We start from the raw sequence: 26287 nt of genomic DNA on the forward strand, positions 1-26287 counted from the left end.
TCTTGAATCTGGAATTGTAATACATACCTCCAGATTTGTTCTTTTTCAAAAGTGCTGTGGCTCTTCAGGATTTTTTGTGGTTCCGTACAAGTTATAGGACTATTTGTTCTAGTTGTGTGAAAAATGCTATTGGTATTTTGATAGGAATCACACTGAATCTTTAAATTGTTTTGGGTATTATGGACATTTTAACAATATTAATTTTTCCGACCACAAGCATGATATATCTTTCCATTTGTTTGTGTCAATTCAGTTTCTTTCACCAGTGTCTTATAGTTTTTGGAGTATAAAGTCTTTTACATCTTGATTAAATTTATTTCTAGGTATTTTATTCTTTTTTGTGTAATTTTAAATGGTTTTTTTTTCTTAAATTTCTATTTCATTAGCAGGATATAGAAATGCAATAGACTTCCACAGGGCACCTAGGTGGCTGAGTTGGTTAAGTGACCAATTCTAGACTTTGGCTCGGGTCATGATCTCATGGTCATGAGATCAAGCCCTGCATTGGGCTCCATATTGTGCATGGAGCCTGCTTAAGATTTTCTCTCCCTCTCCCTCTTCCCTTCTTCTTCCTGTCCCCCCCCCCAAAAAAAGAAAAAGTAAAAAGAAATGCAACAGATTTCTTTATATTAATTTTGTATCCTGCCACTTTATTGAATTCATTTATTGATTTGGGAGGTGTTGTGAGCTAAACAGTATTACATCTTTCAATCCACAAATGTTGGATGACTTTATGTCCATTTAAGTCTTCTTTAATTTCTTTCAACAATGTTGTATAATTTTCAAGGTATAAATTTTGAACTTTTGTTAAATTTATTTCTAAGTATTTTCTTCATTTTTATGCAATGGTAAATAGAATTGTTTTCTTAGTGTCACTTTCTGTTTTCTTATTGCTGTTGTCTAGAAATAAAATTGAATCTTTGTGTGTTAATCTTGTACCCTAAACCTTAATTTATCTTTAATAGTATTTTAATTTTAATAGTATTTAATTTTATATATACATATATATATATATATATATATATATATATATGTATATATAAAGTCATGTCATATACAAATAGAGATCATTTTACTCTTTCCTTTCTACACTGGATGATTTTTATTGCATTTTCTTGCCCAACTATACTGCCTAGTATTACCAGAACAATGATGAATAGAAGTACTGTAAATGATATTTTTTCCTCTTTTTTTAAGCATAGTTATTTATTTTTCAGAGCGAGAGAGAGAGAGAGCATGCGTGCGAGAGGGAGAGGGAGAATGAGCGGGGGAGGGGCAGAGAGAGTGGGAGAGAAAGAATATGAAGTATGCTCTGTATTCTCAGCGTGGAGCGTGATGCTGGGCTCAATCTCACAAACTGAGATCGTGACCTGAGCTGAAATCAAGAGTCAGACGCTTGGGGCGCCTGGGTGGCTCAGTCGGTTAAGCAGCCGACTTCGGCTCAGGTCATGATCTCGCGGTCCGTGAGTTCGAGCCCCGCGTCGGGCTCTGTGCTGACAGCTCGGAGTCTGGAGCCTGTTTCAGATTCTGTGTCTCCCTCTCTCTCTGCCCCTCCCCCGTTCATGCTCTGTCTCTCTCTGTCTCAAAAATAAAAACGTTAAAAAAAAAATTAAAAAAAAAAAAAAAAAAAAGAGTCAGACGCTTAACCCACCAAGCCACCCAGGTGCCCCTCATTCTTGATTTTAGGGGAAAGCATTCAGTCTTTCACCATTAAACATGTTAACTGTGGGAGTTTTGTAGACGTCTTTTATCAGATTCAGAAAGATCAATTCTATTCCTACTTTAGTGAATGTTTTTATCATGAAGATGTATTGACTTATGTCAAATGCTTTTTCTGAATTTATTGAGACAATCATGTAATTTTTGTCCTTTATTTTTATGATGAATGACATTATTTTTGTGTGTTAAACCAACCTTGCATTCCTGAGATAAATCCCATTTGGTGTTTTTGTGTGTACCCTTATATATATTTCTAGATTTAGTATGTTGATATTTTGATAAAGATTTTGCATCTATACTATTTTATGAAATTTATTTTAAAATCATTTATGAAAAGACAAGACGGGATAATGCATTTACACTGTCTTATATGATTACATAATTTCCTTTATCAATGCTCTTTGTGAACTGGGTTTACTTATTTTTAATCTGAAGAACCTCCTTTAGTATTTCTTGAAAAGCATGTATTACAGTAACAAATCCTGTCATTTTTCTGTTTATATGAGAATGTCTCTGTTTTGCCTTCATTTTTGAAAAATTATTTTGTTGGGCATAAGATTCTTGGTTGACAGGTTTTTTTTCTTTCAGCACTGCCTTCTGACCTCCATTTTTGTGTGTGTGTGATGAGAAGTCATCTGTACGTCTTAACTGGAGCTCCCTTGTCCATGAGCCACTTTTATTTCTCTGCTTTCAATATTTTCCTGTTGTTTTTGGCTTCCAACATTTTTGCTACATGTGTCTGGGTATGGATCTCTTTGCATTTATCTCACTGAAAGTTCACTGAGCCCCGTGGATGTACAAATTAATGTTGTTCAGCTAATTTGAAGCTCTTTAGCTATCATTTCCTTGAAGAGTTTTACTACTTCATTCCTTTTCTCCTCTGGTTCTTATACCCCATTTGCCTATATTGGTGTGTTTAAAGGCTTCTCATATTTCTGAGTCTGTGTTCATTTTCCTTCATTCTGTTTTTCTCTCTGGTTTTCAAATTGCATACTTTCCATTAATGTAGCATCAAGTTTCATAATTCTTTCTTCTTCCAGTTCACATTTACTGTTGGGCCCCTCTAATGAATTTTTCATTTTGGTTATTAAAACTTTTCAGCTCCAGAAGTTTCATTTGGTTCTTTTTTATAATTTCTGTCTCTTTTTTGATATTCTGTTTGATGTGCCTTCATACCCTCATACCTTTAAGGATTTCTTATGGTTCTTTCAACATGTTTGTATTGGCTAATTTGAACTCTTTGTAACTCTGACATGTAGGCCCTCTCACAGGAAGTTTCTGTTGCCTACTTGTTACTGGGTATATGGGTCATGCTGCCCTGTCTCTTTGCATGTCTTGTACTTTTTGGTGTTGCTGAAAACTAGACATCTTACATAATACACTGTAGCTACTCTGGATACTAGTTTCCCTCCCCTGTCTTCAAGGCTTATATTTGTTTTGATGTTTATTTGTTCTGTGATTTGGCTGGCTATTTTAGTTGAAGTCTATTTCCCCTGTAGTATGAAACCTTGGTATTGCTCCTTGGAAGGTGCAGCCCTGAGCAGGCACACAGTCACCTTGGCTTTATCTGGTCTGTATTGACACTCCTTTTCCCTGATTTTTCCATTAAGCTACCTGACTCACTTGGTATGACACCAGTTGTTAGGCTCCACTAATTACCCACAGGATATTCTATTGTTTTTGACAGTGTTCTAGGGCATTAATTGTACAGCAGTCTGATCTGATTAAATTCAGGCTGGGATAATTTTGAGACAGGTCTTTGAGGTTTGTTCTCACCTCAGGAGGGCTATTTTTATCTGTTTCTGTACCTGGTTCTTTCTGAACCAGGCCTATGGTTTAGCTTGTTGGTCTCAATTAAGAAGAATTATTATCTTTGAGAACATCCCTAGACTTGAACTCTTCCCCCAGTATGTTTCAAACAGTCACTTCCTTTGGAAAGAGTTTTGGGGCTGTCTTTTCTTATGTACCACCCATTACCATAGGTAAAACCTTATTGCCACTACCTTTGGTGGTAGTGAGGTTGTCGTCACTGGTCTTCTTGGCTTGCCTTCCCAGCAATCTCTTGGAGATTCTCTTCCCTACAAGCAAGCTGTGGTGAGAGTGATCATGGATCCGGTATTCTTAGCCTATTGTGCCTGTTGTAGAGACTTTGTCCTATGGACATAGGTTGATTGGAAAAGGAGAGCTCTAACCTCTTGGCCACACTCATCAGGAATTTGGCCTCTTCAACTCAAAGTTAGGGGCAGGGGATAAGAAATGCCGGTGGCCTGGCTCTCCTGTGAGATATTGTAACATTGAGTGATCATTGAGAATACTAGTATTCCTACCCTCTTGGCCACACTTGGCTGTAGTGGAGCTTCCATCAAGCTAGGTTGTGATTAAGATAGGGAAGGAGTAGGTCATGGCTACAATGCCATAGACTCTCAATGTTCTTACTGAGTAGTAGGTTTGCTTGAATAAATGTTTCTTCGTTTGTCTTTAGGACACTATCCAGAGAAGGTGCAGAGTCACGTTTTCATAATTTTGACCAGTTTTGCTTATCTGGGTGGGAGGCAGGTCCAAGGAGCTCCTCACAACTCCATCCTAAAGGAACTTTTTGTAAACTTGTGATTTTGCTATAATTTGTTACCATTTGAAACTTTTGTCCATTGTTTTTACAGTGAAGGCCTTTAGCTATATTAATGGCAGATCCTTTCTTTTAAATACCAACAAATAACACATACAACTCAAACTCAATGTTTAAAAAATATGTCCAAGATAAAGGATATATTTCTAGTAACACCCAATGAAAATTAAATCTGGTTAAAGAAAAATAATTATATTTCACACCTTACTTTATGGCTGTGAACCCATTACACAATAGCACACTTCATAAATATATTTGGGGCGCCTGGGTGGCGCAGTCGGTTAAGCGTCCGACTTCAGCCAGGTCACGATCTCGCGGTCCGTGAGTTCGAGCCCCGCGTCAGGCTCTGGGCTGATGGCTCGGAGCCTGGAGTCTGTTTCCGATTCTGTGTCTCCCTCTCTCTCTGCCCCTCCCCCGTTCGTGCTCTGTCTCTCTCTGTCCCAAAAATAAATAAAAAACGTTGAAAAAAAAATAAAAAAAAAAAAATAAATATATCTCCTACATTTAGATGTATTGGACCCACGTTAGTCTGTAGAAAAACTTCATACATAATGTTATTTGGAAAATCGTGTATCAGGAAAAGGAGACTTGGTCTAATAATAAAGCGTATTAAACTTGTGGTATAGTCCAAATTGTAGCATGAAGTTTGGGAAGTGAAATAAGAAAATAGACATAAATTTCAAACTTACTAATGGAAGGCACCTATGATTCATTAGAATGATTATGCTTTCTATCAGACCTGCCAACTCAAATATTTCTTAAAAACGAACAATAAAAGCACTAATTCTCAATTTACTTATGTCAGACACAAAGAAAATGCTTTCTAAAGATCAACTGTTAAGTGTCAGCTGGACTGTAATTTTATACATATTTTAAAATTCCCTTTTTGTTGCCTTCAGGTCTTTCTTTGGAAACAAACACACACGCGTGCGTGCGCGCACACACACACACACACACACACACAGAAATACTGGCCCCAGTGAGAAAAACATGCTCTTTGTTGAATATATGAAACAATGAAGGCTTTACCATGCTCCAGCATTTTCATGGGCAACCAGAAGAGAATGAAGGAATGGACCAAAGCATTTATGCATTGAAACCAAAATACCTAAAAGAAAACAAAGCAAGAAAGTTATGATAGTATGTTGGTCTAAATCTAAAAATATGTGACATTAGGAAATATACTTGCAGTTTGAAACACAGTTATAAAGCCAAAATGTTTTCCTAGATATGGAAAAATTCCATTTCTTCTACTCCTAAAAGAAATGACTATGAAATTAAAGGATATTATTTGAAAACTCATTAAACATAAATGTGTAGGATTCAAATATAGAATATTTGTTATAAAAAGTATAAAAAGCTAAATTATCCAGTGAAAAAGAACCAGAAGTAGTAATTTGTAAAAGAAATAAAAATATTTTTCAATCCTTAAATTGTAGTGTTTTAAATATAATTTCTTTCATGTAATACAATCTGCACCTTTACATCGACACCCAGATTTTGGTCAAAGTAAATTTTAATAAACCATATACAATTTTCTTAAAGGAAATATTAATAATATAAAATCTCTAGGGTCAAACAAGAGTACATTGGTTAGGAGATGGTAGAACAACAGCAAAAACAAATCTTTGTTCTTTTGGTTCTAAATGTATCAGTTATTTTTATGTTTGCCAGGAAGACTTACAGATAAAGGACTAGAGGAGAAAAATACGTGGAAGAAAACATATCTGTCCTGTGACCTAAATTTCCTGAAGTAAAGCTGTTTTTAGGAAAGAATGTAAGAAACTGGTTTAAAAACACAACTAGTGCCAAACTGGAAAACCTCAAGATTCATGGAACATTGGGCAGAATACATAGAAGTTTCTGTCTCTGTGGAGAAAAATTATCCTTGGACTTAGCACAACTCCTGTCCTTCCTAATATTAAAATGCAGATCCAAAAGGGCTAAATTGTTTCCAGTTAACGTGCTGGTATTCCAGAACAAAACTCAAGAATAGTCATGGTGATACAAAATAAAAAACTTTTGTGCACAGCAAAGGAAGCCATCAGGAAAACAAAAAGGCATCTTACTAAATGGGAGAAGATATTTGCAAATGATTCATCCAATAAGGAGTAAATTTCCAAAATATATTTGTAAAAAAACTTGTATAACACACACACAAAAACACATAATCTGATTTAAAAATGGGAAGAGAGGGGCGCCTGGGTGGCTCAGTCGGTTGGGCAGCTGACTTCGGCTCAGGTCATGATCTTGCGGTCTGTGAGTTCGAGCCCTGCATTGGGCTCTGTGCTGACAGCCCAGAGCCTGGAGCCTGTTTCAGATTCTGTGTCTCCCTCTCTCTGACCCTCCCCCGTTCATGCTCTGTCTCTCTCTCTCTCAAAAATAAATAAATGTTTAAAAAAATTAAAAAAAAAATAAAAATAAAAAAATAAAAATGGGAAGAGGATTTAAATAGACATTTTTCCAAAGAAGACTTACAAATGGCCAACTGACACATGAAAAGATGGCCAACATCACTAATCATCAGAAAAAGGCAAATCAAAACCACAATGAGAGACCACCTTACACCTATCAGAATGGGTAGAATCAAAAAGACAAGAGATAACAAGTGTTGGTGAAGAGATGGAGAAAAAAGAACCCTCGTGCACTATTGGTAGCAATGCAAACTGGTGCAGCCACAGTAGAAAACAGTATGGAGTTTTCTCAAAAAATTACATCTAGTAATGCCATATGATCTAGTAATACCACTACTGGGTATTTACCCAAGAAAACCAAAAACACTAATTCATACAGATACATGCACCACTATATTTACCGCAGCATTATTTGCAATAGCCAAGATATGGAAGCAACCCAAGTGTCCATCCGTACATGAAGGGATAAAGAAGACGTGGTATGTATATACAATGGAATACTGCTCAGCCGTAAAAAAGTAGGAGATCCCACCATTTGCAACAATATGGATGGGCCTAGAGGGTACTATGATAAGTGAACTAAATCAGGCAGAGGATGACAAATACCTTATGATTTCACTTATATGTGTGATCTAAAAAATAAACGAACAAACAAAAACCATAAGAAATCGATACAGAGAATACACTGGAAGTTGCCAGAGGAATGGGAGAGTGGAGGCATGGGAAAAATGGGTGAGGGGGGGTGAGGCTTCCAGTGTGGAATGAGTAAGTCATGGGGATAAAAGGTAAAGCACAGGGAATATAGTTAATGGTATTATAATAGTGTTGTATGGTGACTGATGGTAGCTACACTTGTATAGAATAGATGTAGGTAGAATAATGTATAGGCTTCTTGAATCACTGTTTTACACCTGAAACTAATGTAGCATTGTGTGTCAACTGTACTTCAATCAATCAATCAATGTAAAGGGAAAAAATATATTCATGGTTATACAAAAATATCTATCACGTAGGACAAATCCAATTCAGAATTATCAGGCATTAAAAAAAAAGGCAGAAAAACACTACCCAAAATGAGGAAGTAAAAATTAATTAAATCCAGCCTACAACCAACACACATATTAAAATTTGCAGATAAGAATGTTGAAAGAGTATAACTCTATTCTTTTCCTTTTTTGAAACAGTATTTATTCTTTATGTTCAAAAGCTTAGTAGGGAAGTAGAAGATATAAAAAATTTCCAGATAGAAATCTAATAGATTAAAAACTATAAATTTTGAGATAATAAACTTACTAGACGGCAGTAATGCAGATTCAGCATTGCAGAAGAAAGAATTAATGGCATAGATATTGCAGAAGTAATTGAAGACAAAATGATAACAAAACACCCAAACAAAACAAAATTTAACAGAGAGGAGGATGTATAAAACAAAGGTATAGGTTCAATGAAGTTTTGGACAACTTCAAGTGATCTAACATATGTATAATTGGAAGCAACAGAAGGAGAGAAGATAGGCCAGAAAAAATATTTGAAAATACAATGGCTGAAAATTTTCCAAATTTGATGTAAACTATAAACCAAGAAACTTTTTTTGTAAAGGACAAGATGGAAAAAAAACTATTTTATTCTTTGGGGGCCACAAGATCTCCATTACAACTATTCAATTCTGCTGTTGTACCTCTACGATAATCATAATGAATTTGTGAATGAATGGTCATGGCTGTTTCCCAATAAAATTTTATGAAATCAGGCAACGGACTAGATTTGGCCTATAGCCCATAGTTTGCTGAACTTTTTTTTTTTTTTTTTTAACATTTACTTATTGTTGAGACAGAAAGCATGAGCGGGGGAGGGGCAGAGAGAGAGGGAGACACAGAATCTGAAGCAGGTTCCAGGCTCTGAGCTGGCAGCACAAAGCCCGACACAGGGCTCGAACTCACGAACCGTGAGATCATGACCTGAGCTGACTCAGACACCTAACCGACTGAGCCCCAAGGGGCCCCCTCATCTTCTTAGTATAAACCTACAGATCCAAATCCTCAGTGCACCCCAAGCACAGGAACCATGAAGAAACAAGTCACCACAATCCAATTGCTCAAATCTGGGGGGAAAAAAATCTTCAAAGCATCCAGATGAAAAAAGACACATGAAAGGTATAAAGTGAGGATGACAGTAATTCCACATCAAAACAATGCAAGTAAGAAGAAAATAGAAATTACTGAAAGAAATAAACTGTCAAACCTAGAATTTTATGCCAACCAAAAATAACTTTCAAAAATGAAGGTCAAATGAAGACTTTTTGAGTTCCATAAAAACTAAGAGTTCACTGCCAGCAGATTTGCACTACAAGGAATGTTAAAGGAAGCTCTGCAGGCAGAAGGAAATTAGAACACATATTAATGTGAATCCACACAAAGGGTAGAAGATTACTGGAAATGACAAAAGTATGGGTAAAGATCTAAGTGTTTCTCTTACTATTTAAGTCACTTTGAAAAATAATTGTTCAAACACAAGTATTAATATGGTGTGGGGTTGTTAACATATGTAAAAGTAACATGTATGACAACATTAGTCCAAAGGTCAGAAGGAGAGAAATGGAAGTGTACTATTAAGGTTTTTATACTGTATGTGAATTAGTGTATCACTTGAAGTCATACTACACTAACTTAACAATACATGGTATAAACCCTAAAGCAAATTCTTTAAAGAAAAGAATTATAGCTAAGAAGCCAACAAGGAGATGAAATGGAATTCACAAAAATTAATCCAAAAGAAGTCAGAACAAGAGAAAACAAGGAAACAAATTATAATTAGGAAAAATCAAAAATGTATAGAAAGATGGTTAAATTTGAACCAAAACACCTCAATAAACATATGAAAATGTAAATACTTTAAACATGCAGTATAGAGACGTAATATCAGACTAGATAACAAAGACTACAAACTGCCCACTAGAAGACTCAAATAAATAAATAAATAAATAAATAAATAAATGAATGAATGAATAAAAAATAAAAGGATGGAAAAGATATATCATAAAAACACTAAAAAAACCTGGAGTTGTCATATTACTATCAGACAAAATAGACAAGATCAAAGAAGAAAATAATAAAGGTAATTTCATAATGAAAAAGGGATCAATCAGGACAATATAACAATCCTAAACATTTATACACCTAATAACAGAACTGCAAAATACATGAAGCAAACCTGATAGAACTTCAGGGGATATAGATGAATCCATACTTTGGGTTGGAGATTTTAGTTCCTCTCCAACTGAGTAATTAGACAGAAAATTAATGTAGAAGAATGTAGAAGTTTGAACACTACGAAGTTGACCTCATTTAACATTCTGTCCAAGTAAAGATGAAATATTTATCAGATAGACCATATTCTGAGCCATGAAGTAAGACTCAATACAGGGGAAAGTGGGTGTTGGGCACTGAGGAGGGCACCTGTTGGGATGAGCACTGAGTGTTGTACGGAAACCAATTTGACAATAAATTATATTATAAATTATATAATTATATTATAAAATTATATGTAATACATATTATAAATTATATATTATAATTATATTATAAATTATATTTAATATATGGGTGCCTGGGTGGCTCAGTGGGTTAAGTGTATGACTTCCCCACTCATACTCTGTCTCTGTCTCCCAAAATTGAATAACAGTTAAAAAAATGTTTTAATTGTATTTAATATAAAAAAAAGACCCATGTTTCTTCCAGGCATCTATATATTTTTTTAATTGAAGCACAATTAACATAGTGTTATATTAGTTTCAAGTGTACAATATAATGACTAATAATTCTAAACACTATTCAGTGCTCATTATGATAAGTGTACTCTTGATTCTCTATTTTACCCATTCTCTTACCCACCTCTCATCTGGAAACCACCAGTTCATTCTCTGTATTTAAGAGTCTACTTTTGGACTCTTTTTTCCTTTGTTCACTTGTTTCTTAGATTCCACATATGAATAAAATCATATGGGATTTGTCTTTCTCTGACTGACTTATTTCACTTAGCATTATACCCTGTAGGTCCATCCATGTTGTTGCAAATGGCAAGATTTCATTCTTTTTATAGGTGAGTAATAGTCCGTTGCTTATATATACCACATCTTCTTTACCCATTTGTCTACTGATGGACACTTGGGTTGCTTCCATATCTTGGCTATTGCAGATAATGCTGCAATAAATATATGGGTGCATAGGGATTAATATGCAAAATATATAAAGAACAAGTAAGTTTTTTTATGAGCGTAAGTTCAACTCAATACCAAGAAAACAAATAATGTGATTTAAAAATGGGCAGAGGATGGTCATGCAAGCTGGTGCAGCCACTCTGGAAAACTCAAAAAACTAAAAATAGAACTACCCTACGACCCAGCAATTGCTGGGATACAGGTGTGCTGTTTCAAAGGGACACATGCACCCCCATTTTATAGAGCACTATCGACAATAGCCAAAGTATGGAAAGAGCCCAAATGTCCATTGATGGATGAATGGATAAAGATGTGGCATATATATACAATGGAGTATTACTCGGCAATCAAAAAGAATGAAAGCTTGCCATTTGCAACTACGTGGATGGAACTGGAGGGTATTATGCTAAGTGAAATTAGAGAAAGACAAAAATGATATGACTTCACTCATATGAGGACTTTAAGAGACAAAACAGATGAACATAAGGGAAGGGAAGCAAAAATAATATAAAAACAGGGAGGGGGACAAAACATAAGAGACTCTTAAATAAGGAGAACAAACAGAGGGTTACTGGAGGGGTTGAGGGAGGGGGGGATGGGCTAAATGGGTAAGGAATCTACTCCTGAAATCATTGTTGCACTATATGCTAACTAATTTGGATGTAAATTAAAAAAAAAAAAAATGGGCAGAGGGCCTGAATAGACATTTTCCCAAAGAAGACATACAGATGGCTGACACATGAAAAGATGTTCAACATCACCAATCATCATGGAAATGCAAGTCAAAACCACAATGAGATATCAATTTATACCTGTCAAATGGCTGAATGAAAAAAACTCATGGAATAACAAGTGTTGGCCAGAATGTAGAGAAAAAGGAACCTTCATGTACTGTATAAATGCAAATTGGTACACCCATCGTGGAAAACAGTATGACAGTTACTCAGAATATTAAAAATATAATTATCATGTGGTCCAATAATCGCACTTACTGTGGTATTTACCCAAATGGTACTTACCCAAAGAAAGCAAAAGTACTAATTTGAAAAGATACTTGCAGGTGTCCATATATTTTTAAAGCTTCACTAATGACTGGGATGCAGTTAGGTTTACTCTAAATCTCAACTCCGTGATCCCAGGAAGAAAGCATTCCAGAAGAATCGCTTGTCTCCTCTAAAAATAGGCCTGAGTCCCTCATTTGTATTTTCCAGGATTGGCCCAATGCACAGCATGCCTCCTGAAGCTGCTCTGTGCACAGTTTGTGGGACCACACATGGTGCCTTGCTTCTTTTTCTTTAGTTTCCCTCTGCCACATATTGTTATTTAAATCTCAGTTCCCTAGATAAACTAAACTACAAGGTAAATGATTGTACAAGGCTGCATTCCTTGGTTTTTAAATTATTTTTTTTAAGCATCAGAAAAGGAAAAGAGGTACCTTTGGAGTTGAGATGAAAACCTGCATTAAATCTTCTGTTTACCTTTGTGTTGAAAATTTTCCCTGCCTGAGAAATCCTATAGAGTTGTGGGCACCTAAGCAGGCTCTTCTCACTGCAACACTGTTCAAAGATTCCCAGAGTAAGAGGTGGTAATGAAGTGAAAATCTACATAGAAAACAAGGATTTATTAAAAAGAACTTTTAGTCTGTAACTAAATTAATAATATTGTAACAATGTCACTTTCCTGACTTTGATAATGTATTACTACTATTAAGATATCATTATGGGGGAAGCTGGTTGAAGGATACACAGAACTATTTTTGCATCTTCTGGAAAGTCTTAAACTATTTAAAAATAAAAATTACTGGGGTGCCTGGGTGGCTCAGTCGGTTGAGCGTCTGACTTCTGCTTAGGTCATGATCTCATGGTTCCTGGGTTCAAGCCCCCCACAGGGCTCGGTGCTGACAGCTCAGAGCCTGGAGCCTGCTTTGGATTCTGTCTCCTGCTCTCTTTGCCCCTCCCCCACTTGCACTCTTTCTTTCTCTGGCTGTCAAAAGTGAATAAATAATAAACAATTTTAAAAATAAATAAAAATAAAAATTATTTACAAAGAAGATATTAATAAGTCACATAGATTCAAACACATTACCAAATCACGACTTAATTTTCTGATCCAACCCTTTGGTTCAGGAGGTTATAACTGTGTAAATGTTGCTTTATGAGCATAAAATGAATACGTTTTTTCTTCTGTTTAATGAGGTAAGACAAACTGACTATCTAGATATTTTAACAATAGGCATAATACTGCCCAATATATCTACCAATAATGACATTCGTATCCCTCATAAGAACCAGTTGTTTACAAATTTTTTTAATGTTTATTTTTGAGAGCGAGTGAGCATGAGCAGGGGAGGGGCAGAGAGAGAGGGAGACACAGAACCTGAAGCAGGCTCCAGGCTCCGAGCCATCAGCACAGAGCCCGACACGGGGCTTGAATCCACAAACTGTGAGATCATGACCTGAGCTGAAGTCGGACACTTAACTGACTGAGCCACCCAGGGGCCCCAACAACCAGTTGTTTTCTAAGCTAGTTCACTTGACAGGACTGGCACATAGTAATTACTCAGTAAATACTTTTGTGAATGTTAGATTAAACAAAAAATATATAAAAAAATTCTTTATCTTGATAATAATCAGAAACAAAGAGATGTTTCCCAGTCACTTACTCTTCAAATATTTTATTAACAATCATTATGCCAGCGACCGTATTAAATGAAAAGTACGTGACCCTTTAAAAAGTTCTGGACCTTGTCAGGGAGGGAACGCTGTAACAGCAGATACAGTAACATGAGAAAAATGGGGAAGTAAGGGAAAAGTTTAAGAAGGAGAAAGGGGAGAAAATGAGAGGAGAGGAGACTAGCAGGAAGACGGAAGTGCGTGAACTATGTCCATTGAGGACTGAGAAGTGCTTTCAGAAAGACTCCTTGGATAAAGGACACTTGAAGCTCACCAGAATTTACATGTTTCTGCTCCATTTGGTTTCAGTGCCTTTGCCAGTTTAACCAGGGATTCTTCACAAAGAGCAACAAGGCTCGCTGAGCCAGTGCTTTTCACACCTCTGGGCCTCTTATGTTTGCTGTTGTCTCATTGGCCAAATCAGGTCACATGACCAAACCCAGAGTCGGTCGGGTGGGTACACCAAAGTTGTGGATACACCAACTGGGGGAGGTTTACTATAACAATCTAACACAACACGCGACTCATGTAGATTTTCTAGAATTTTGTACAAAATATTGACAGCAACTAAATAAAGCATTACTTCCTTTTCAGTTCTTTTGTTTTGTTTTGTTTTTGACTCATTGCACTGGCTAGGACCTACATATGATGTTGAATCGAAGTGGTAAGAATGTCCATTCTTCTTGCCCTTAGGGGAACAGGTTTTGCCATTAGGTATGATGTCAGCTGTAGGTTTTTCAGAGAAGCACTTTCTTAGTGCTTCTCAGAATGAGTGATAAATTCTCTCAAATGTCTTTACTGCATTTGCTGAGATGATTATATAGTTCTTCCTTTTATATCTTTTTTTTTAAAGTTTTTTTTAGAGACAGCATGTGCCTGTGCAGAGGTGAGGGGCATAGTGGGGGAGAGGGAGAATCTTAAGCTGGCCCTGCGCTCAGCACAGAGGTCATAACCTGAGCAGAAATCAAGAGTCTGCCACTCAACTGACTGAGCCACCCAGGTGCCCCTTCCTTTTAAATCTTATAAAAAGGTGTATTACGCTGAATATTAAATAGTAAAACCAAACTGCATTTCTGAGATAAATCCTAATCTGTCAAAAAGTTTTTTATATTGCTGGATTTGATTTGCTAGAATTTTTTGCATCTGCAATCTTGAGGGATATGGGATTGGAATATTCTATTCTGTCTGGTTTGATATCTGGGTAATACTGCATCATAAATGAGTTGGGGTATTTCCTCCTCTCTTTTCTGGAAAAATTTGTCTATATTTGTTTTGTTAATACTTCTGAAGGTTTTCTTTAATATATGGGAAGGTTTTTAACTAAGAATTTAAAGTTTTTTAATAGATACGGGGATGTTACGGTTATCTATATCTTCTTGGGTGATATTTAGTAGTTTGTGTCTTTCAAGGAATTTGTCAATTTTATTCAAAATGTAAAATAGGTCATAAATATTCCTATATTTGCTGATAGCCATTTGTTATCTGTAAGACCTGTAGACCCCTCTACCATTCATTCCTAATATTGGTTAATTTCTATCTTCTTTTTATAGTGTGCTTGATCAGTCTGAATAGAGATTTATCAACCTCATTTGTCTTCTTTTAAGAACCAGTTTTTACTGCCTTTTTTTTTTTTTTTTTTTTTTTTTTGCTTTACACTTATTTTAATCATGCTGTTTTCTTTTATGTTTATTTTGCTTTGTTTATTCTGGACTTCTTTGAATCTTCCTTTTCTAGTTTCTTCAGGTTGGAGCTTGATGTTAGACCCTAAATTACTGGTATAAGCATTTAAAAAATGTAAGTGTTCTCTAAGCACTGCTTTAGCTACATCTTACATAATTTGAAAGTTTTTGTTTTTTCTGTTCAAAATATCTCCTAAATATTCCTGCGATTTCTTCTGTGACCATGATGTATTTAGAAGTGTGTTCGTTAATTATCAAATATGTGGGTGTTTTCCTAAGGAATCACTGTTATTCCTTTATTGTTTATTGTTACTGCTATGTAGTTTAAATCCACTGAGATCAAAAGAACATCTTCTGTGTGATTTTAATCCTTTTCAATTTACTAAGACTTGCCTTATCACTCAGCATGTAGTCTATTGATGAATGTTTTATATGCAACTTGAAAAGATTGTGTATTTTGCTGTTGTTGAGTAGAATTTTCTATAAATGTCAAAGGAAAGTTCTTTTACTGAGGTATAGTTGACTCCTAATGCTACATTAGTCATACAACATAGCAGTCAACAACTCTGTACACGATGCTGTGCTCGCTTCAAGTGTAACCACCCCTTATCACCACACAACACTATTATGATATCATTGACTGTATTCACTCTGCTGTACCTTTCATCCCATGACTCATTCATTCGTAACTGGAAGCCTGTATCTTGCACCCACCTTTATGCATTTTGCCCATCCCCCAGCCCTCTGACAACTACCAGGTTATGCTCTGTATTCATGGATCTCTTTTGGCTTTGTTGCTGTTGTTGTTAGTTTGTTCACTTGTTTTGTTTTTAGATTCCACATGTAAGTGAAGTCATCTGGTATTTGTCTTTCTCTGACTTATTTCACTGAGTACAATACCGGCTAGGTCCATCCATGTTGTTACAAATGGCAAGATCACAGTCTTTTTTTTTTTTTTTTATGACTGAGTAATATCCTTTTGTGTGTATATACATCATCTTTATCCGTTCATCTATGGGTGGACACTTGGGATGCTTCCACGTCTGGGTATTGTAAATAATGCCACCACAAACATAGGGGTCCACATATCTTTCAGAATTAGCGTTTTCATTTCTTTGGGTAAATAACTAGTAGTAAAATTACTAGATCCTGTGATATTTTTATTTTTAATTTCTTGAGGAAACTCTATACTTTTTTCCACAGTGCTTGCACCAATTTAAATTCCTACTAATGGGGATTTCCCTATTGGTTCCCTTTTCTCCACATCCTTGCCAACACTTGTTATTTCCTGTCTTTTTGTTATTAGCCATTCTGATATGTGTGAGGTGATATCTCATTGTGGTTTTGATCTGCGTTTTCCTGATAATCACTAATGTTAAACATCTTTTAATGTTGTCTGTTGGCCATCTGCGTGTCTTCTTTGGAAAAATGTCTATTCAGGTCCTCTGCCCATTTTTCAATCACATTTTTTTAATGTTGAGTTGTATAAATTCTTTACATATTCTGTATATTAATTCCTTATTGCAATGTCTTGCAAATATCTTCTAGGTTACCTTTTTGTTTTATTAATGGTTTCTTTTGCTCTACATTTTATTTTGGTAGAGTCACAATAGCTTATTTTTCTTTTGTTTCCCTTGCCTGGAGAGATATATCCTTAAATATGTTGCTAAGGATGATGTCCAAGAAATTACTGCCTATGCTTTCTTTTAGGAACTTTATGGTTTCAGTTCTCACTTTTAGATCTTTAATCCACTTTGAGTTTTTGTGTATGGTGTTAAGAAAGTGGTCTAGTTTCATTCTTTTGCATGTAGCTGTCTTGAAAAGACTGTCTTTCTTCATTCTTGCCTCCTTTGTCATAGATTAATTGGCCGTTTAAATGTGGATTTATTTCTGGGCTTTCTATCCTGTCCCATTGACCTACATATCTGTGTACGTGCTGGTGCCATACTGTCTTGATTACTATAGCTTTTTAGTATATCTTGAAATCTGGAATTTTTATGCCTCCAGCTTTGCTGTTCTTTCTCAATATTGCTTTGGCTGTTCAAGGTCTCTTGTAGGTCCATACAAATTTTAGGATTGTTTGTACTAGTTCTGTGAAAAATGCTATTGGTATTGATGGGGACTGCCTTGAATCCATAGATTGCTTTGGGTAGTCTGACATTCTAATGATATGAATTCTTCCAATCTATGAGCATAGTATATCTTTCCATTTCTTCGTGTCATCTTCAGTTTCTTTCATCAGTGACTCACAGTTTTCAGAGTATGGTTCTTTCATCTCATTAGCTAACTTTATTCTTAGATATTTTATTCCTTTTGGTACAGTGTAAATGGGATTATTTCCTTAATTTCTCTTTCTGCTGCTTTATTATTTGTGTATAAAAACATATTTCTGTAGATTAATTTTGTATCCTACAACTCTATTGAATTCATTTATTCTAAAAGTTTTTTTGGTGGCTTCTTCAGAGTTTTTATGTATAGTGTTGTCATCTGTAAATAGTAACAGCTTTTCTTTCCATTTTCAATCTCTTATGCCTTTTATTTCTTTTTCTTATCTGATTATGTGGCTAGGACTTCCAGTACTATGTTGAATAAAAGTGGTTAGAGTGAACATCATCGTCATGTTGCTCGTCTTAGAGGAAAAGCTGTTTTTCACCATTGAGTATGATATATCAGGTGTGGGTGTGTCATACGTGGCCTTTGTTATGTTGATGTATGTTTCCTGTAAACACACTTGAGAATTTTTATCATGAATGATGTTGAATTTTTTTCTGTATCTATTGAGATGGTCATATAATTTTATCCTTCGTTTCGTTAATATGGTGTATGACATTGATTGATTTGCAAATATTGAAACATCCTTGCATCCCTGGAATTAATCCCACTCAATCATGGTGAATAACTGTTTTAATGTATTGTTGGACATGGTTTGCTAATGTTTTATTAAATATTTTCATCTATGTTTATCAGGTGTATTGGTTTGTAGAGTTCTTTTTATGCAGTGTCTTTGTCTGTTTTTGGTATCCAGGTAATGCTGGCTCATAGAATGCATTTGGGAGCTTTCCTTCCTCTTGTTGGGATGGTTGGAGGAGAAAATTGTTTGGCAGAGTCTTTAAATGTTTGGTAGAGTTCACCGGTGAATCCATCTAGTCCTAGACTTATTCGTTAGGAATTTTTGATTACTGATTCAGTTTTGTTACTAGTACTGTGTTCAGAATTTCTATTTGTTCTTAATTCAGTTTTGAGAAGTTATATATTTCTAGGAATTTATCCATTTCTTGGACGTGGCCCAATTTGTTGGCATATAATTTCTCATAATAGTCTCTTATAATCCTTTATATTTCTGTGGTGTCTATTACTTCTAATTTCTGATTTTATTCATTGGAGTCCTCTTTTTTCTTGATGATTCTGGCTAAAGGTTTATCAAATTTGTTTATTTTTTCAAAGAACTAACTCTTGGTTTCCATGATCTTTTTTATGTATATGTATGTATGTATATATGTTTATTCTCTGTTTCACTTATTTTTTTTTCTGTTCTTTATTATTTCCTTCCTTCTACTGACTTTGGACTTTGTTCTTTTTCTGGGTCCATGACATGTAAGCTTAGATTGTTCATTAGAGATTTTTCTTATTTCTTGAGGTAGGTGTGTATGGTTAGAAATTTCCCTCTTTAGAACTTCTTTGCTGCATCCCAAAGATTTTGGACTATTGTGTTTTCATTTTCATTTGCTCCGTGTATTTTTTTAAAATGTTTTAATGTTTATTCACTTTTGAGAGAGACAGACACAGCACAAGCAGGGGAGGGGCAGAGAGAGAGGGAGACACAGAATATGAAGCAGACTCCAGACTCCGAGCTGTCAGCACAGAGCCCAGTTGGGGCTCGGAATCACAAACTGCGAGATCATGACCTGAGCCCAAGTTGGATGCTTAACCAACTGAGCCACCCAGGCATCCCATGCCTCCATGTATTTTTTAATTTTCCATTTGATTTCTTTCTTGACCTATTGGTTATTTAGTAGCATGTTGTTTAAAATCTAGGGTTTGTGCTTTTTCCAAAGAGTTTTTTTCTTATAATTGATTTCTAGTGTCATACTATTATGGTTGGAAAAGGTATTTGATATGATTTTAATCTTACTAAATTATTGAGACTTGTTTTGTGGTTTAATATATGATCTACCTAGGAAAATGTTCCATGTGCGCTTGAGAAGAATGTGTATTCTGTTGTTTTTGGATGGAATGTTCTGTATGTATCTGTTGAGTCTATCTAGTCAAATGTGTCATTAAAGACCCTGTTTCTTATTGATTTTCTGCCTGAATGATCTATCTATTGATGTAAATGTGGTGTTAAAGTACCTACTATTATTGTGTTGCTGTTAGTTTCTCACTTTATGTATGTTAATATTTGCTTTATGTATTTAGGTGCTCCAATGTTGGGTGCACAGATATTTATAATTGTTATATCTTCTTCTTGGATCGATTCCTTTATCATTATGCAATGCCCCTCTCTGTCTATTGTTACAGTCTTTATTTTAAAGTTTATTTAATCTGGGGCACCTGGGTGGCTCAGTCGGTTGAGCATCTGACTTCGGCTCAGGTCATGATCTCATGGTTCATGAGTTCGAGCCCTGTGTCGGGCTCTGTGCTGACAGCTCAGAGCCTGGAGCCTGCTTCGGATTCTGTGACTCCCTCTCTCTCTGCCCCTCCCCTGCTCACGCTCTGTCACTCTCTCTCTTTCAAAAATAAATAAACATTAAAAAAAAAAACTTTAAAGTTTATTTAATCTAATATAAGTATTATGGCTTTTTTCCCCCCATACCATTGGCATGGTTTGTTTTTCCATCTCTTCACTTTCAGTCTGTATGTGTTTAAGTCTGAACTTTCTTACAGGCAGCATGTAGATGGGTCTTTTGCTTTGTTTTGTTTTTATCAATTCCATTATCCCTTGTCTGTCTATTTATTTTGAATATGAAATTTATTGTCAAATTGGTTTCCATATAAAACCTAGTACTCATCCCAATAGGTGCCCCCCTCAATGCCCATCACCCACTTTCCCCTCCCTCCTACCCCCCATCAACCCTCAGCGTATTCTCAGTTTTTAAGAGTCTCGTATGCTTTGGCTCCCTCCCTCTCTTTTTTTTTCCCCCCATCCCCTTCCCCATGGTCTTCTGTTAAGTTTCTCAGGATCCACATAAGAGTGAAAACATACGGTATCTCTCTTTCTCTGTATGACTTATTTCACTTAGCATAACAATCTCCAGTTCCATCCACGTTGCTACAAAAGGCCATATTTCATTCTTTCTCATTGCCACGTAGTATTCCATTGTGTATCTAAACCACAATTTCTTTATCCATTCATCCGTTGATGGACATTTAGGCTCTTTCCATAATTTGGCTGTTGTTGACAGTGCTGCTATAAACATTGGGGTACAAGTGCTCCTATGCATCAGCACTCCTGTATCCCTTGGGTAAATTCCTAGCAGTGCTATTTCTGGGTCATAGGGTAGACCTATTTTTAATTTTTTGAGGAACGTCCACACTGTTTTCCAGAGTGGCTGCACCAGTTTGCATTCCCACCAACCGTGCAAGAGGGTTCCCGTTTCTCCACATCCTCGCCAGCATCTATAGTCTCCTGATTTGTTCATTTTAGCCACTCTGACTGGTGTGAGGTGATATCTCACTGTGGTTTTGATTTGTATTTCCTTGATGAGGAGTGATGTTGAACATCTTTTCATGTGCCTGTTGGCCATCTGGATGTCTTCTTTAAAGAAGTGTCCATTCATGTCTTCTGCCCATTTCTTCACTGGATTGTTTGTTTTTCAGGTGAGGAGTTTGGTGAGTTCTTTACAGATTTTGGATACTAGCCCTTTGTCCGATATGTCATTTGCAAATATCTTTTCCCATTCTATCTGTTGCCTTTTAGTTTTGTTGATTGTTTCCTTTGCAATGCAGAAGCTTTTTATCTTCATGTGGTCCCAGTAGTTCATTTTTGCTTTTAATTCCCTTGCCTTTGGAGATGTGTCGAGTAAGAAATTGCTGCAGCTGAGGTCAGAGAGGTTTTTTTCCTGCTTTCTCCTCTAGGGATTTGATGGTTTCCTGTCTCACATTCAGGTCCTTCATCCATTTTGAGTTTATTTTTGTGAATGGTGGAAGAAAGTGGTCTAGTTTCATCCTTCTGCATGTCACTGTCCAGTTCTCCCAGCACCATTTGTTAGAGTCTTTTTTCCACTGGATATTTGTTCCTGCTTTGTCAAAGATTAGTTGGCCATACTTTTGTGGGTCCAGTTCTGGAATCTCTATTCCATTGGTCTATGTGTCTGTTGTTGTGCCAATACCGTGCTGTCTTGATGATTACAGCTTTGTAGTAGAGGCTAAAGTCTGGGATTGTGATGCCTCCTGCTTTGGTCTTCTTCTTCAATATTACTTTGGCTCTTCGGGGTCTTTTGTGGTTCCATACAAATTTTAGGATTGCTTGTTTTAGCTTCGAGAAGAATGCTGGTGCAGTATAGATTGGGATTGCATTGAATGTGTAGATTGCTTTGGGTATTATTGACATTTTAACAGTATTTATTCTTCCAATCCATGAGCATGGAATGTTTTTCCATTTCTTTGTATCTTCTTCAATTTCCCTCATAAGCTTTGTATAGTTTTCAGCATACAGATCTTTTACATCTTTGGTTAGGTTTATTCCTAGGTATTTCATGATTCTTGGTGCAATTGTGAATGGGATCAGTTTCTTTATTTGTCTTTCTGTTGCTTCATTATTAGTGTATAAGAATGCAACTGATTTCTGTACATTGATTTTGTATCCTGCAACTTTGCTGAATTCATGTATCAGTTCTAGCAGACTTTTGGTGGAGTCTATCGGATTTTCCATGTATAATATCATGTCATCTGCAAAAAGTGAAAGCTTGACTTCATCTTTGCCAATTTTGATGCCTTTGATTTCCTTTTGTTGTCTGATTGCTGATGCTAGCACTTCCAACACTATGTTAAACAACAGCGGTGAGAGTGGACATCCCTGTCGTGTTCCTGATCTCAGGGGGAAAGCTCTCAGTTTTTCCCCATTGAGGATGATATTAGCTGTGGGCTTTTCATAAATGGCTTTTATGATGTTTAAGTATATTCCTTCTATCCCGACTTTCTCGAGGGCTTTTATTAAGAAAGGATGCTGCATTTTGTCAAATGCTTTTTCTGCATCAATTGACAGGATCATATGGTTCTTTTCGTTTCATTTATTAATGTGATGTATCACATGGATTGATTTGCAAATGTTGAACAAGCCCTGCAGCCTGGGAATGAATCCCACTTGATCATAGTGAATAATTCTTTTTATATGCTGTTGAATTTGATTTGCTAGTATCTTATTGAGAATTTTTGCATCCATATTCATCAGGGATATTGGCCTGTAGTTCTCTTTTTTTGCTGGGTCTGTGTCTGGTTTGGGAATCAAAGTAATGCTGGCTTCACAGAATGAGTCTGGAAGTTTTCCTTCCCTTTCTATTTTTTGAAATAGCTTGAGAAGGATAGGTATTATCTCTGCTTTAAATATCTGGTAGAATTCCCCATGGAAGCCATTTGGTCCAGGACCTCCTATTTGTTGGGAGATTTTTGACAACTGATTCAATTTCTTTGCTGGTTATGGGTCTGTTGAAGTTTTCTATTTCTTCTGTTTGAATTTGGGAAGTGTGTGGGTGCTTAGGAATTTGTCCATTTTTTCCAGGTTGTCCAGTTTGTTGGCATATAATTTTTCATGGTATTCCCTGATAATTACTTGTATTTCTGAGGGATTTGTTGTAATAATTCCATTTTCATTCATGATTTTATCTATTTGGGTTATCTCCCTTTTCTTTTTGAGAAGCCTGGCTAGAGGTTTATCAATTTTGTTTATTTTTTCAAAAAACCAACTCTTGGTTTCATTGATCTTCTCTACAGTTTTTTTAGATTCTATATTGTTTATTTCTGCTCTGATCTTTATTATTTCTCTTCTTCTGCTGGGTTTGGGGTGTCTTTGCTCTTCTGCTTCTATTTCCTTTAGATGTGCTGTTAGATTTTGTATTTGGGGTTTTTCTTGTTTCTTGAGATAGGCCTGGAATGCAATGTATTTTCCTCTCTGGACTGCTTTCACTGCATCCCAAAGCATTTGGATTGTTGTATTTTCATTTTCATTTGTTTCCATATATTTTTTAATTCCTTCTCTAATTGCGTGGTTGACTCATTCATACTTTAGTAGGGTATTCTTTAACCTCCATGCTTTTGGAGGTTTTCCAAGACTTTTTCCTGTGGTTGATTTCAAGCTTCATAGTATTGTGGTCTGAAAGTATGCATGGTATTATTTCAATTCTTGTATGCTTATTAAGGGCTGTTTTGTGACCCAGTATGTGATCTGTCTTGGAGAAGGTTCTATGTGTACTCAAAGAAAGTGTATTCTGTTGCTTTGGGATGCAGAGTTCTAAATATATCTGTCAAGTCCATCTGATCCAATGTATCATTCAGGGTCCTTGTTTCTTTATTGATCCTGTGTCTAGATGATCTGTCGATTGTTGTAAGTGGAGTATTAAAGTCCCCTGCAGTTACCACATTCTTATCAATAAGGTTGCTTATGTTTGTGATTAATTGTTTTATATATTTGGGGGCTCCCGTATTCGGCACATAGACATTTATAATTGTTCGCTCTTCCTGATGGATAGACCCTGTAATTATTATGTAATGCCCTTCTTCATCTCTTGTTACAGCCTTTAATTGAAAGTCTAGTTTGTCTGATATAAGTATGGCTACTCCAGCTTTCTTTTGACTTCCAGTAGCATGATAGTTCTCCATCCCCTCGCTTTGAATCTGAAGGTGTCCTCAGGTCTAAAATGAGTCTCTTGTGGACAGCAGATAGATGGATCTTGTTTTTTTATCCATTCTGATACCCTATGTCTTTTGATTGGAGCATTTAGTCTGTTTACATTCAGTGTTATTATTGAAAGATACGGGTTTAGAGTCATTGTGATGTCTGTAGGTTTCATGCTTGTAGTGATGTCTCTGGTACTTTGTGGTCCTTACAACATTTTACTCACAGAATCCCCTTAGGATCTCTTGTAGGGCTGGTTTAGTGGTGATGAATTCCTTCAGTTTTTGTTTGGGAAGACCTTTATCTCTCCTTCTATTCTGAATGACAGACTTGCTGGATAAAGGATTCTTGGCTGCATATTTTTTCTCTTCATCACATTGAAGATTTCCTGCCATTCTTTCCTGGCCTGCCAAGTTTCAGTAGATAGGTCACTAGTCTTATCAGTCTCCCTTTATATGTTAGAGCGTGTTTATCCCTAGGTGCTTTCAGAATTTTCTCCTTATCCTTGTATTTTGCCAGTTTCACTATGATATGCAGAAGATCGATTCAAGTTACGTCTGAAGGAGTTCTCTGTGCCTCTTGGATTTCAATGCCTTTTCCTTCCCCAGATCAGGGAAGTTCTCAGCTATGATTTGTTCAAGTACACCTTCAGCCCCTTTCTCTCTGTCTTACTCTTCTGGAATTCCTATTATACGGATATTGTTCCGTTTGATTGCATCATTTAGGTCTCTAATTCTCCCCTCATACTCATGGATTTTTTTTATCTCTCTTTTTCTCAGCTTCCTCATTTTCCATAATTTTATCTTCTAATTCACCTATTCTCTCCTCTGCCTCTTCAATCCGTGCTATGGCCGCCTCCATTTTATTTTGCACCTCATTTATAGCATTTTTTAGCTCCTCATGACTATTTCTTAGTCCCTTGATCTCTGTAGCAATAGATTCTCTGGTGTCCTCTATGCTTTTTTCAAGTCCAGCAATTAATTTTACAACTATTCTTCTAAATTCTTGTTCTGTTATATTGCTTAAATAGTTTTTGAGCAATTTGCTAGCTGTCGCTACTTCCTGGAGTTTCTTTTGAGGAGAATTCTTCTGTTTTGTCATTTTGGATAGTCCCTGGGGTGGCGTGGAACTGTAGGGCACTTCCCCTGTGCTGTCTGGAGTAACTTGTGTTGGTGGGCGGGGCCGCAGTCACACCTGATGTCTGCCCCTAGCCCACCGCTAGGGGGCCACAGTCAGACTGGTGTGTACCTTCTCTTCCCCTCTCCCAGGGGCAGGACTCACTGTGGAGTGGTGTGGCCCCTGCCTGGGCTGCTTGCACGCTGCCAGGCTTGTGGTGCTGCTTCGATGGGATCTGGCCGAGGGCAGATTAGCCAGGGTGGATCCTCAAGGTGCACAGGGGCGGGAGGGGCAGGCTCAGCTCGCTTCGCCGTGGGTGGTCCCCTGTGGGAGGGGCCCTGCAGCACCGGGAGGGAGGCAGGCCGGTGGGAGGGATGGATCCACAGAAGCACAGCATTGGGAGTTTGCCCATCGCAAGCAAGTTCGGTGTCGGGAACTGGTTCCCTTTGGGAGTCCGGCTGGGGGATGGGCGAGGGAGATGGCGTTTCCCGGTGCCTTTGTTCCCCACCGAGCTGAGCTCTGTCATCCGGGGCTCAACAACTCTCCGTCCGGTGTCCTCTCACCCTCCCCACTCTCCCAGAGCAGAGCTGTTCACTTTTACCATTCCAGATGTTAAGTCCCGCTGGCTGTCGGAACACACTCCCTTCGGCCCCTCTGCTTTTGCAAGCCAGACTCGGGGGCTCTGCCTTGCCAGGTGGGCTGGCCACCCCTCCACCGCCCCGGCTCCCTCCCGCCAGTCCGTGGAGCGCGCACCGCCTCTCCGCCCTTCCTGCCCTCTTCCGTGGGCCTCTGGTCTATGCTTGGCTCCAGAGAGTCCGTTCTGCTAGTCTTCCGGCGGTTTTCTGGGTTATTTAGGCAGATGTGGGTGGAATCTAAGCGATCAGAAGGAGGTGAGCTCAGTGGCCTCCTATGCCACCATCTTCCCTTGAATCTCCCGATGTCTGTTTTTAGATTTTACTTAAATCCAGGGGCGCCTGGGTGGCTCAGTCGTTAAGTGTTCAACGTTGGCTCAGGT

At 37.1% G+C, this 26287-nt stretch overlaps 1 protein-coding gene across 4 annotated transcripts in view; it reads right to left on the reverse strand.

Moving 5' to 3' along the window:
• LOC125933671 (phospholipid-transporting ATPase IB-like) overlaps nt 1-26287 on the reverse strand; it is a 222555-nt gene that overhangs the window by 53485 nt on the left and 142783 nt on the right. For 3 of the 4 annotated variants that reach the window (XM_049646740.1, XM_049646743.1, XM_049646741.1), the window contains 2 exons: nt 12454-12576; nt 5375-5453 (listed from right to left, as the gene is read on the reverse strand). In XM_049646740.1, coding sequence (XP_049502697.1) covers nt 5375-5453; nt 12454-12576 — 202 coding nt within the window. The remainder of the gene's footprint in view (nt 1-5374; nt 5454-12453; nt 12577-26287) is intronic. The other variant, XM_049646742.1, reaches the window with a different exon arrangement.

The sequence above is a fragment of the Panthera uncia genome (assembly GCF_023721935.1).
Source record: "Panthera uncia isolate 11264 chromosome A1 unlocalized genomic scaffold, Puncia_PCG_1.0 HiC_scaffold_16, whole genome shotgun sequence".
Classification (NCBI taxonomy): Eukaryota; Metazoa; Chordata; class Mammalia; order Carnivora; family Felidae; genus Panthera; species Panthera uncia.